The sequence below is a fragment of the Tiliqua scincoides genome, chromosome 1 (assembly GCF_035046505.1).
Source record: "Tiliqua scincoides isolate rTilSci1 chromosome 1, rTilSci1.hap2, whole genome shotgun sequence".
Taxonomy (NCBI): Eukaryota; Metazoa; Chordata; class Lepidosauria; order Squamata; family Scincidae; genus Tiliqua; species Tiliqua scincoides.
The window spans coordinates 123,466,628-123,479,825 of NC_089821.1; the positions used below are offsets into that span (position 1 = coordinate 123,466,628).

At 41.4% G+C, this 13,198-nt stretch overlaps 1 protein-coding gene across 4 annotated transcripts in view; it reads left to right on the forward strand.

Annotated features, from left to right (window-relative positions):
- The window catches only part of ABI2 (abl interactor 2), a 109,792-nt gene that overhangs the window by 44,648 nt on the left and 51,946 nt on the right, over positions 1 to 13,198 (forward strand). For 3 of the 4 annotated variants that reach the window (XM_066622747.1, XM_066622754.1, XM_066622735.1), the window contains exons 4-6: positions 9,210 to 9,307; positions 10,120 to 10,266; positions 11,024 to 11,148. In XM_066622747.1, coding sequence (XP_066478844.1) covers positions 9,210 to 9,307; positions 10,120 to 10,266; positions 11,024 to 11,148 — 370 coding nt within the window. The remainder of the gene's footprint in view (positions 1 to 9,209; positions 9,308 to 10,119; positions 10,267 to 11,023; positions 11,149 to 13,198) is intronic. The other variant, XM_066622743.1, reaches the window with a different exon arrangement.

Here is a 13,198-nt window from a genome sequence, read left to right on the forward strand (position 1 = left end):
TCCATCTCTCACATGGAGGGCAGCCAACATGCTCACAGCAAGAGCAGGTGGATTCACTCAACTGGGCTTGTCAGCTGCTTCAAGGTCTTGCCATTCTCAGCCGTTCAGGGAGCTGCCAATGTCCATGAATTGGCAACCTTCTGGTTATCTTCGGGCTAACGGAGGCTCTACCCTCTAGACCAGACCTCCTGCCAACCTCTTGTCCCCTGAAAGCCTCTGGCCCACTCAACTGAATATGACCAGAAACGTGCTCTGATTGTGTCTATGGGGTGTTCTGAGGGCCAGAGAGGTTGAATGAATGAACTCATTCATTCATTTATTCACTCATCTAAGTTCCATCTCTTATTTATTCATTTAAATTTTATTTTTAAATTTTTTTTTTTGGCCCTCAACACCACGCCAGGTATTTGATGCGGCCCTCTGGCCAAAAAGTTTGGAGACCCCTGTATTAGAGGATTGAATTCTTCAATCTGTGTTCTGCAATATGACCATCAAAGAGACTTATGTTGCAGTCCTATACGTATTGTGGGAGTAAGTTCCATTGAATTTCTTTCTTCTGGGTGTGGAGGCATAGAATTGCACAGTAACAAAGAATAACATGCATGTTCTCTTCACATTTAAAACTGTTTGGAAGAACAGGTAGTGTCAGATTAAGGCTGCAGTCCCATACGCACTTTCCTGGGAGCTTGTCTCATTGAAAACAATGAGACAGGCTTCTAAGTAGACATGTATAGATTGTGGTGACTGTCATATTTTTGACTTTTTTTTTCCAGAGATGGTATAAATTAGTAGTGAATGTCTTAATGTGACCAAGTAAAAACTAACACTCCAAGTGGTATGCATTTGTGTGTACAGAAATCTTTAATTTGTTTAAAAACAAAACTGTGAGGAAAAGCCTTCACAGACTGATTAAGATCTCTTTACGTAGTTCTATTTTGAAAGAATTTTCATACACTTCTAGTTCAGGAAGATGAAACCTAAAACATTGTGTACAGGGAGTCTTACAGAGGTTGTTTTCATTAGATGTACTTTGTAAGCTGGTCCTGTGACTGTTTTGCTTATGAAGTACGTAGGTTGCAAAGTTAATAATATGCTACATTGTAATGTAAGAGATGATGTTTTCAGTCATTGTGTATAGTTGATCAAATGCAGTGTATGCAAGTCCAGGAAAACTTAACAGTAATAGACTAAGCAGTGAAAGACTTGAGAACTAATTTATACTGGGTCAAATTCTGTCATGTTCAGTGTTTTTAGTATTGCATGAGAGTTGTGAAATATACTACATCTGTAGAAACAAAGAGAACCGCCTAGAATTAAAAGGATATAATTTTAGCCACGAATGAAAAACTAATATGAATGTCTTTTGTGTATCAAGCAGTAAGATTTGCTGAAACCTTACCTAAATTTTTTAACTTGGAAACCCGGTGCTTTGATGGTTGCCAGAAGTTAACTTGTTGAAGCATTCCTGGTGGTACTCTGTCTCTCATGAATAGTTCTGGAAACACTGAGTGGTAGCCTGTAATAATTAATGGTATCTTAAATAGTTCAATTAGCCAATAATTTTATTAAGGTTTCATCTTGAAAATCCTTTGTTCATGACCCATTCTGCTTCAATCACTTTTTCTATGATCTACTGATACATTATTTTGTTGATGCTAAATGCTTAACTTTTTTCTGTTTTCCTTCTCTCTTCATATCCTGAAGTTTCAACTAACCTTTCAATGCTTTTCTTCCTTACCTCTTTTATTTGCTTCATTTATGCATTAAGTGGTTGCTTAGATTTAAGGTAAGAAATGGCAGGGCTGGATTTCAGTCTTATTCATAAGAATATTACATATGGGGAGAGGTACCAATTCTGCAGGGGAGGTTGGGTAGGAATAGATATATTCTTATATGCTTTCTTTAAAATATTTCTAAAAGCCTTCTGGTGAAATAGTGACTCGAAGGATCTGTAAATCAGTGGTCTGTGTGAGAAAAATAAGAGGTATATTTAGATTGCTGATTACCTCCTCCTATGTAATAATCTTTTAATCCTGTATATGGTGTGATTTGACTATCTTTATAAACAGTGCTTGAATTTGCAAGCTTATTCTGTTTTGCAAAATCAAAAGTAATGTGAGGCATGTGTTTTTGTTTTTTTTTGTTTTTGAAGTGATATCAGTTAGCAATTTATACCCAGCCTTTAGATCAGCGATTTTCAACCCTTTTCAGCTCACAGCACACTGACAAGACGTTAAAATTGTCAAGGCACACAATCAGTGTTTGGACAATTGACAAGGCACATCGCACTGACAGCAGGGGCACTCATCCCCCAGCGGCCCTACTAACAAATGATCCTCCCTCAAACTCCTGCAGCACACCTGCAGACCATCCACAGCACACCAGTGTGCCACAGCACAGTGGTTGAAAATGGCTGCTTTAGACTGTTGTACCAACTAACAAATGTTTATAGTTATGTTAAGCTGGTGTTATAAGTTAATACACTGGAATAGCTATGCTTGTCAAATTATGACAGATAAAGCATTTAAGATTGTCTTGTATGCATTTATCTGAAAGCACCCCTGTGTGTACAGATAAATAGGACTTAACACTGATTTATTGTATTTTTACTTGTCACGCTTGAACATGTTCATTCATGTTGAGATGTTTGTAGTCAAAAGATACAATATAGTAAAAAGGTGTGTGTACCTAAATCCTACTTAAAAATCCAATCTGACTTAAATACTTAACAGTATTAAATTAGGTGTGTCTGATTATTGGAATTGCATCCAAAGATAGTCATAATTGACAGAGTTGTTTTAAATGTACCCAAAGGCTTGCAGCATCCAGTAGGGCTTCTAACGTTTTTGTTTTGGAACAGCCCTTCCATGCAACCCCTTGACTCTGAGAAGTAGTTAGTCATGCAACGTGAGTGCCTGTCTGCCTGGGAAAGGCGCTTCCTGGATCCCCCTGAGTGCATGGAGCTAATAGCATGGTTCTCAGGATTGTTGTCCATTCTGAAACAAATGGGGAACATATGGAGCATCTAATTCATTGAGCACTATGTTTAATTTATACTGTTAATTGAAATGTGGTTTATCATGATGTTAGTTCATGGAAGTTTGGAAATGTGGGGCAAGTTTTTCATGGTGTTGTATGAGAAACCACAGTGACAAAGAACTAAAGCAAAGCTTGGCTGAGGAAGTCAAATTACTACTTAATTAAGTCTGTAGAGTTTCACTAATTTTAATGGTTTTACATCTTTACTTAGATGAGAGATTCTCTGAGGATGAGAGTAGTTTTTTATATAAAAATTAATCAGCACTCTATACTTGTTCCATCCAAATGTATATTTTAAAAGATTTTTTAATATTTACTGCCTTGCACCATCAGTTGTAGGGTCTGATCTATAGCCTAGTAGTGAGTTGTTAATAACCGCTTTTCAACAACAAAAGTTCACAAAGCTTTTTTTAGAAAAAAAATAACTAAATTGGATGCTCTGCCTCATTTTTATCTGTTGTTGGTTGCTGTAAAAAGTAATTATGGAAACCATTTTTAGAGTAGGCTTCCCTTTTATTTTGCAGAAAGAGAACCCTAATGTGAAATCGGAGGCAAAATCAAATTAAAAGCACACATCTTAAACACCCATGCATTTTAATTTACCAACCCATATCTGGCCAGTTTATGCTCTGCTGTTATTTGTGGGCTTTCAACGTTTTGAAGTAATTTTTTTAAAATTCAACATTGTAACAACCATTAATCCTACTTCTCCTTCCCAGTCTCCGAGATGGTTGCTGGAATAAGTGTTAGTTAAATGTCTTTTCAGGCTTTGGTGACACCCTAAAGGAACTTTGGCGATTTTCAGCTCTGTAAGCCCTCAGAAGGAGACTGAAGCTGTGCTCTAGTTCCCTCTCCCCCAGAAGGGTTTCTGAAGTCCACAGAGGCAGCGTGAATCCATCTGCTGCCTCTGTGAACTTCAGAACGGCTGTTTTGGCCAAAAAACGCCACTTCTGGTTTCCCAAGGAAAACCAGAAGTGACGCTTTTATGCCATTCTAAGTCCTGAGAAAGCTTCCCCTGAGGACCTGGCTTCCCTGGGCCTCAGAATGCATTATATGGCATAAAAACGTCACTTCTAGTTTCCAAAGGGAAACCAGAAACAGCTTTTTATTGGCTAAAACTACAATTTTGAAGCTTGCAGAGGCAGCAGGCGGACTTGCACTGCCATTGTGGGCTTCAGAAAGCCCACCAGAGGTGACTGGAGACAAGCTCTAGTTGCCTCTGGAGGGCTGAGGTAGGGCCAAGTCTGGCTGCATGTGAGTCCATGGGACTCGCGTTGAGCCAGATCCACGAATACAGAATTTGCAGATACAGAGGCTCCACCTGTAATTGAAAATACCTATGGATATTTATGATGTAGCTGTTATTAGGAAGTTAAGCTACAGAGCATCTTGTTGCAGCCCATGAAGCCAGTATGCGAACACACCTTAGATTTTTCAGACTTCTTTGAACTAAAAGTGGTACTGTAGTCTCTGGTGTAACTGCTCTCATAGTGTCGGGTGACTATGCTCTTTATTAGTTAAATGTCGACAACATTGAGTACTGTATGAAAAGGCATTCTCCAGTGGTTCTGGGGTAGTGAAGTCTTTGCATGCGGGAAGCTCCTACTCTTTGTAGCCATGTAGGTCACATGTGTTGAGGATGACCAAAGGGAGAGGCTCCCCAAACTCTGGACTGACCTTGCATGGCTAGCAGGCAGGGTCTTGGTTTGCTTCCTGCTGAGTTTCAGTCTCCAGCAGCAAATCCATTTTTTCTTTCCTTCTTTGTGTTTTGTCCGAAAGGACAGAGAAGGAGGAGTGTTAGATGGCATCCAAAGGACCTGCCAACTGCTAGTGATCAAGAAATGGAACAGGACAGGATTAAAAAAAGTTGTAACTTAATCCGGGCAAGACAAAGGCACTGTTGATCTGTAGGAAAGTGGGTTTGGGGTTGTGTATTTCAGCCTGTGCTGAGTAGAGTTGTAGTCCCCCGGACAATGAGACCTACAGCTTGGGCGTGCTTCTGAGTCTGGAAGTCCAGGTTGCTACTGTGACCAGATAGGGGCTGTCCAAGCTCTTTTGCCATTTGAAACTACAGCTGCCTTGTCCCTCACTCTCACATTTTGCCACCTCCCTGCTTGTGTGTGCACATATATGTGCTCACAAGAGCACCCCATTGTCAGGCACTGCATGCATGTTCAACCCCCTCCAAAATTTGCATCACTAACTTAACTACTGTCTCTTTACTCATAGCTGGGGGAGAGGCTGTGGAAAAATTCATTCAGCATATATTAGTTTCCTTACCAGACCTTTCCTTATGTTTTTGTTAGTGTCAGGGTATTGTAAGTATAAAATACAGTGGGCCCTCCTTATCCACAGGCTTGGCACCTGCGGATTCGACTCTATGCAGGTGCCGAACCCCTGGCTGCAGGGTCTCAAAGACCTCCTGAATGCGACTGGAAGTGCCTTCTAGTCATGCCCGGGAGTCCTTGAGACATGGGAAAGCTGCACGTGACTGTGCCTCAGAAGGTCTCTCGGATGCTTCTGAAAGGCACTTGGTTTTTCAGGCACCCCGCCCCTGCACGGATTCCGTTATCAGTGGAATTTGGATCCCGTGAGGATACCAAGGGCCCACTGTATAATGGAAGAATCATACTTCAGAATATACTTGAAAGAAAAATAAATGAAGGCATGTATGGTTGCATTTATATAGTTATCTTGAAGTTGTGAGTTGAGCGTTTCTGTAGTCATCATGGAGTTGTGACGAGTTGAGCAAGCCATGCTGTGTGGCTTTGGACACTGGTATTGAAAAACCATGTCTGTTTGAAACCATGTTCAAATCTTAAGCCCATTGGAATGTTGTTTAGATTTTGTGGACCCAAGGATCTTCTATGGTCAGTGTGTCTTTTGCATCCTAATACCATGCAGTGCCAATATTGTCATGTGCAGTGCCTCATTGAATAATAATGTCTTTGTGTGTTGTGCAACAGTGCTCTTGATTCAGGGCTATCCTATAAAACTTCTGGATGGTGTGAATTGTTATTGCTACTTTTATGGGAGAGGAAGTAGGCTTAAATAGTTTTCATGAGGTCACACCAGTAAGTTCACCAGTGGCTTACTTGGTTCACCCAATAAGCTTTTTTGTCATGTGGAAGCAAACTATCAGAATTTTCTCACATTTGTGATTTATGTGGAAATAAACCATGATATTTATTTCTTAGCTCAATCCACAGTGATGCTGATGAGCATTTCAATTATTCATAACTTGCATTTATAGCATCTTAAATATAATCTGTCATCAGCACCTCATCTATAAAATGGCTCCCAGCTCCTAAAGACTGGGTGATCTGTGACAGAAATAAGAGGTGGTAATGGTGACGCTGTCATTTATTTATGTATGACATGTCTCCTTAGCTGTGCCTGAACTTTCCTGAATCACTGAACTTTCCTGTGGTTGTTGTAATTATATAAGGTGGTTGAGGTGGTTGTAATTATATAAGCCAATATGCAGTTGATTTCCAAAAGATTTTAATCAGGTTGGAAAGCATTACAATATTTCTGTGTGTGGTATTGGCATGCTAGTTGAATGTGCAAAGCTTGTATATGGGCCCCTTGACAATGTGTTTGCAGCAGCTTTTAAGGGAGCATTGACTATATGGAGGTATGGTTGGGCTGACTGAGTGGTGCAACTCAGCTTTGTTCTTTCAACTGTAGCAGCACAAACCATGGCTTGTATAACTGTAGCGACTCTGAAACCAGAACATGATAAGTGGGACAAGATGGGACAAGGCCCATCTACCCAGCATGCCAGGCAACAACCAATCCCCCCCGCCACCCTTCTACAGGAAATGGCTGATACGCATTTGTGTTGGCCAATTTGGTGCCTGTGAATCTTGTAGAGAGGCAGGAGCAGGAATGATTTCTTACCAATACAACTTAACTACCCTTCCATGACAAGGACCAGGGAAACAATCAGTGCAGTTGCACTGGTACATCTGCTCTATCATCAAGTTCTCTTGCCTTAAAGAGAACCTACTTTCCCTCAGTAGAAGATATTCATTGAAACTTGGTCAATGCATCTTTCCTGAGTTAGGAAGGTACAAGATTCTGATTCTGATACAGTGAATCAGCTTTTCTTACTCTTTGTTTCCTGTTTGTACATGGTGTACAAGAACCCATTCTCTGTTCTAGGCACATCATGTGAAATTCTGCCAAAAGGTTAAGTCAACAAGAACAAAGTGTTTTCTGAAAGATGTATGACTGCTTTAAGTGGTGCTTCATGAATTATCATGTGGCAGATTTGGTACCATGTATGTGTAGCAGGAAGTCGCAGCCAAACCTCCTAGACATATGTTAGCATCCTTCAGTCTTGGAAGACTATGGTATCGCACTCTGAATAGTGGTTCTGGAACAGAGTGTCCTCTCCAGTGCGCGAAACCTGGGTAAAGTAGATATGGAGGATAGACTGTTTCCCATGCAGCAAATCCCCCCTCTCCACGTCGCTGAAATGGTCTAATGGAAAGGCAGAAGTCAATACGGTTGGTTCCAGCAGCATCGCAGGAGTTGCAAGAACGTAATTGTGTTCAGCCATGAACTGCCTCAGGGACTCCAGCTCCGGATTTTGCCTCAAGGTTGACTCCTGAGCCTTTTCCATAACTGAATGTAGCCACAAGGCAGTGGAGGTTTGAGTTCAGAGTTTTCCTTCTCTCAGATGAGCTGCCTTCCCAGGCTGAGGAGTCCCATCTACCCGGTGGCTGTTTAGTCGCCTCTTACGACAGGTACAGCCAAACTGAGGGCCTATTCTTATCCCCCAGCCCCCAGGGATGGCATATGTAGTTATTGGGTAAAGACACCAAGTTGAAGAACCCTCATGCTGTGACGTCCAAGATGACCCCTTAAGGGCCGTGTAATCCTTTTATTGCCTTTAGGGTAATCAAGTGGCCATAAACCCATATAACCACCTAACACCCCTCAGGTCTTTTCCAGTTTCAGTTACCAATTGCTCTTCCTGTAGAGCTTCCAATCCTGGTAGCCAGGCCAAATTTGGGGAACCTTCCCCTGAGCCGTGCTCCAGCCTGAGCCTCCTTGGACTCAGCTTGAACCCAGAAGCAGGCTGCTAGTACTGGGTCTCCAGGTTCTACCCACTCACACTGGATTAACTCCCACAACCAGTCCCCGTTGGTCCACCAGTCCCAATAATCCAGTCAGTTTTGATAGGATTTATTGAATATAGATTTAAAGAATAGTTATACAGACAGCACTGCATCAGTCAAAGATTTCAGAATTTGGGGTAGAGCATATCAATACAATACAATACTCAGCACTAATAAAATAATAAAGAGATTACTCCTAACTAACTATCACTCACTAAAGTCTTAGTTTTCCAAAGTCCAGTCTAACCCATCCTTACTGCAGTCAAGGTGGGTCCCTCTTGTCAAAATGGTCAAAGCTCAGGCCTTCTTAGCCAGAGGCAAAGCTAGAACAATGGAAAGCTCTTTTCCCTTACCTTTATAGGTCTCCTGACCCACCCACCAATCTGAACTGGGTTCCAGCTGAACATTCTAGGGGTGAATGTGCCTCAAGCCTTCTTACTCATGGTGGAATTCCCCCTCCCAACCTGAGAAGTTCACAGCTGTACCTTGTTGTTAATCAAGTTGGCCTTGGAGCCAACTTGGTAGTTTGATATGGTATTTGAGGGCCTTGTGAAGTGGCCTCCTCCACAGTTCTCTCAGACCTGGTATGCACTAATTAGAAGTTGGTTACAAGCTGGGGTCTTGTACTCCGGCCTAGCAGCATGGCTACAAGCAGGAACTTTCCTTGTTCAGATGTTACCTGATCATCAATATTCAGTTTTCTGTCACACATGCCTCTTATGCAGATGTTGCATTTCTTTATTGAGTATGTATAAAATGTAACATTTGAGAAGTGGCTCTTATGTTGAAATGAGTACATACAATATTCTTTGAGGAAAGTGCTCAGGCAAATGCATCTGGAAGAATCGCAAGTCCTTTGAGTGCATCTAATGACTAAGCAGAATAGAAATTCCATATGAAATGCCACTTAGGGCTTTAAAAAAATACAGACTTTCCAGCACCTCTAAAGTTGCAACTTAGTTTTGCAAAGCTGTCTTGTTTTCATTGTATACCTGAAGAGTTTAGCAAAAATTGTTTTTCTTCCCATTGCATCTTATGCAGGTTAGTACACAGAATATGAAAATGGGTGGTCTGCCTCGTACAACACCACCCACCCAGAAACCACCCAGTCCACCAATGTCAGGGAAAGGAACCATTGGGTGAGTACAACTTTGTGTGTTTCAAAAGATGGGGAGTTGGGTTGGGGTGGGGCGGGGCTGGGTGGGGAGGGTGCAAAGGGAAGACACAAAATCTTGGCTCATAAGTGCCTAAAAGTGATCTTGTGGGGTTTGGAAGCATCTTGTCTCTGTGCTTTGCAGGCAGATGTCACACTGTATAGTGAGGAGGTGGTGCAAACCCATTGGCGTTTTCCTTCTTGAGGAGCAGTTTGGGCATTAAGTTTTGTTTAGAGTAGCTCAGTGCTGAGTGATCAGCCTGAATGGCTGTTCTACATGAATAGAGAGAGTTCCTGGGCATAATGGGGCCTGCGACAGGTGCAGTGCCCGCATGTGGAGGATTCCTGTAGGCTCAGTCGAGTCCTGCTCTCTTCCCCCCCCATACATAGGTGTGTTGTAGACAGCACAACAGGCTGTTAACAAGGGGGAGTGAAAGGGCTGTGTACCCTTTGGTATCCCCATCCGGTTCTGCCCTCTACTCAGTGCAAAGCGGATTGTGTTCCCAGAGCACAAGGAACTTTTTTCAAGGTGAAGGGGAATTCTGAAAAGGGGTATGGGAATTGCATGCAGACCTCCCTTTGTATTGCCTGCATTATACCAGCCTTGGGAGTGGGAAATCAGGACTCTGTTGAGCCTGTGAGAATCCTTTGTGGGTGTTGCTCCAACTGTGCACTGGTTCCTGCCCTCTATATTTTCAGATTGAACAGTGAGCAGGAGCTCTACTCAACCTTGCCCAAAGCTCTTTGGTGTATTTCATTGTCTGAAATTGCTTCCATACGTATGTTTTTCTTGTGTAGGCGTCACTCTCCCTATCGCACACTGGAGCCAGTGCGTCCTCCAGTGGTACCAAATGACTATGTACCTAGCCCAACCCGTAATATGGCTCCCTCGCAACAGAGCCCTGTTAGAACAGCTTCTGTGAATCAGAGGAATCGCACTTACAGGTATTCAGTCTGCTCCTGCACAAAATATTAACAGTCATTAAGACAGAGCTTAAAGTGATTTGCTTTTAAATCCCTCTCCCACCCCCCCCACCCCCGTTAACTTAGAACATCATAAATTCATGTGATTTCCTGGGAAATCCATTGGGAGTTAGAGGGAAGCCATGCTGCTTGTATAACACGTTGCACCTTGTGCAATTGTTTGTCTATGAAAAATTTATTCAGCAGCACATGATTTCCTCATTGAATTGTGTTAACAGATCAGATGAGGTCTCTGAACGCTACCATGTCTAACCCATTTATTTATTTTACTGATAACGTTTATTAATTGCCTTTCCACCACAAAGCATCCAAGGCAGTACACAGCTCCTAAACATTTGGTTCCTGCTAACAAGAACATTGGTTCTGAGGTTTTTAGTGGCTTCCCAGTGAGTTTTGGAATTTGAAGTTTTTTGCTGAACCATGCTGAGCCTTTGCCTGTGTAAAATGTTGGTACCTTTGATGAACAGATATATAATATATGGTTTAGTTAACAACAGGAAACCTGGTTGATTTCAATAGTTGTTGTTGGCTTCCAGAAGGTGTATTATAGCTTGAATATTGCCTTTATGGTGCATCCTAATTTAAGCTTAGATGGTGGCAATTTTTTGTTTCTTCCTTTGTCCTCCAAAATGTGAATTTGGCAAGCTTCTGCTGTATGTCTGTTGTGTGTCCAGCATGGAATGAAATTTGGATACGTTGGTTGTTTTGTTGTCTTTAGCAGCAGCGGGAGCAGTGGAGGGAGCCACCCCAGCAGTAGGAGCAGCAGTCGAGAGAACAGTGGAAGTGGAAGTGTGGGGGTCCCTATTGCTGTCCCCACTCCGTCCCCTCCCAATGTGTATCCAGGTAAACAGAATCTTGGTTCTTCCTCATTTCTTTGGTCTCTCCCATTTTGAGTTCTGGGAAGTTCACTTGATTTATAATAGCAATTAAGATTTTTAAAAAAATATATAAATGTGAATTAGTTATCGTCATTTTTCAGCACTGTGTATAGTTGGCACTGTGTTACTTCTGCGTTACTTCTAGAACAGCATTTCTCAGTGTTTGTCCCCTGCCATACCCCTCTGCATGGTTCACCTATTGGAAGTACCACCTGAAGTAACTGGCATTTATGTCATCACCAGTTACTTACAGATTGGGTGGCCAGATATAATGTGAGAAACAATGATAAGAGGCTCAGAGTGGACAGTAGGACTTTTTTGAGCACTCAAAAAGTGCATACTGGAGCTGTGCCTACCAACTGGTCTTGCTTCCAGGTGGCAGGGGTCTGGAGGTCCTGCACATACCACCAGACACAATCTCAAGTACCACTGGTGGTACAAATACCACTGGTTGAGAAGCTCTGTTTTAGAATATTTGTAGTATGAGTAGTATGTCTTCTTTTCGCCATTCTTAGTCAAAATGCATCTTCAGGTGATAGCTGAGATAGACTTTTTAAGCTGGAAGAGACAGAAGCACAATGCCAAGATGCTACCACGGAATCTCTTTTTTTAGTGGGAACTATGGATCTTTATCCACAGATCCTAGGTCACAGGGTGAGACATGGGGCTGTGTGTTAGAGTTTTTGAGCGTTCACCTATTCACTATGCCAACCACCAGTTAAATGATTTTGAACCTTGTGTAATGAGAGTCATGTGTACATGCTAGTTGTTCAGGCTGTGGATTTTACTCTGCACATTAGATTTTAATGTTTACCAGTTGTGTGCAGTTTTTGGATAGGACTGCTGATCTTTTGTTCAACTAGAGAGCATGGAAATAATTTTGAAGATTAATTATTTAACTCTGTAATGGTTAGGAGCAGGGAAGAAATAGCTGTATTAATGAGATAATAAGGGTGGAGTGGGATGCAGAAAACCCCTGTGTACATTGCAAAAGACAGTGTGCTGGCCTTAAACTAAGTGGTTTTAATGTACATTTGTAATATATCACAATAAAGAACAATGAACTGTGAAGGAAGTAGAGTCTTATTTCCCCCAGTAGAAAGAAACGTGGTTTAATTAAAAGGAGAGAAACTGGGCAGTAATTATTTAATGCCCTAGAATCTTTCCATGATAAGTAGGCTTCCTAGTCAGCAAGTTTCAATTTCATTGCTAAATTGAGAATGTGAAGAATATAATTACTGCATAACTGCCTATTGATTTACACATCTGTAAATGCAAAGCTTACTGCAGATAACTGGGGGGGGGGGAGTACCAAAAGCTTTTTCACAATATCTGAAGTCCTGCAAATGCAGTGCTGAAAAACTTTATTTTAGAATATGAGTTATTGAAAACCCCAGATTTGGAAATTGAATAATCCTCCGCAACTGGTATCACTTACAGGAAAGACTATTCAAGGATTGTTTGTATAGTTGGAGAGTATGAAAAATATATATTTATTTGAGTCGTTTAAGCCTCTGTTCATTGATTATACAATGCTTGAGAAAAGCTGATGCTGAGAAAAAATAACAGGATGATCAAACAGGTAAAGAATTAATCTTACTCTTGTTGGGAATTAATGATGAATGCACCCAAGCAGGTTTGCCTCTTCTGTATAGTTTCTACTTTGAGAAACCACCAGATTCTTTGAAGGGTTAAGTCAAAGAAAATTGATTTGACCTGTGTTTTCACGCACTTAAAGGTGATTATTTTGCAACTATAGTACTCATGTTTGCAGAATATCACAATGGCCTTTTTCTGCTAGTTGTTAACTAAAATTTGTATCTCACCCTTCTATTTCTGCAGGTCTTTAGGGTGACCTAAAACATTATATAGTCATATAATAAACAGCAGTAATAAGGATAGAACAAGAAATAGGAAAAAATAAACTACAAGCAAAGAGCAACCAAAAACAAAGCCAAAACTATCAACAGAGACCCAACCAAAATAAGAATGTGTTGACCACTTCAAAAGCTCTA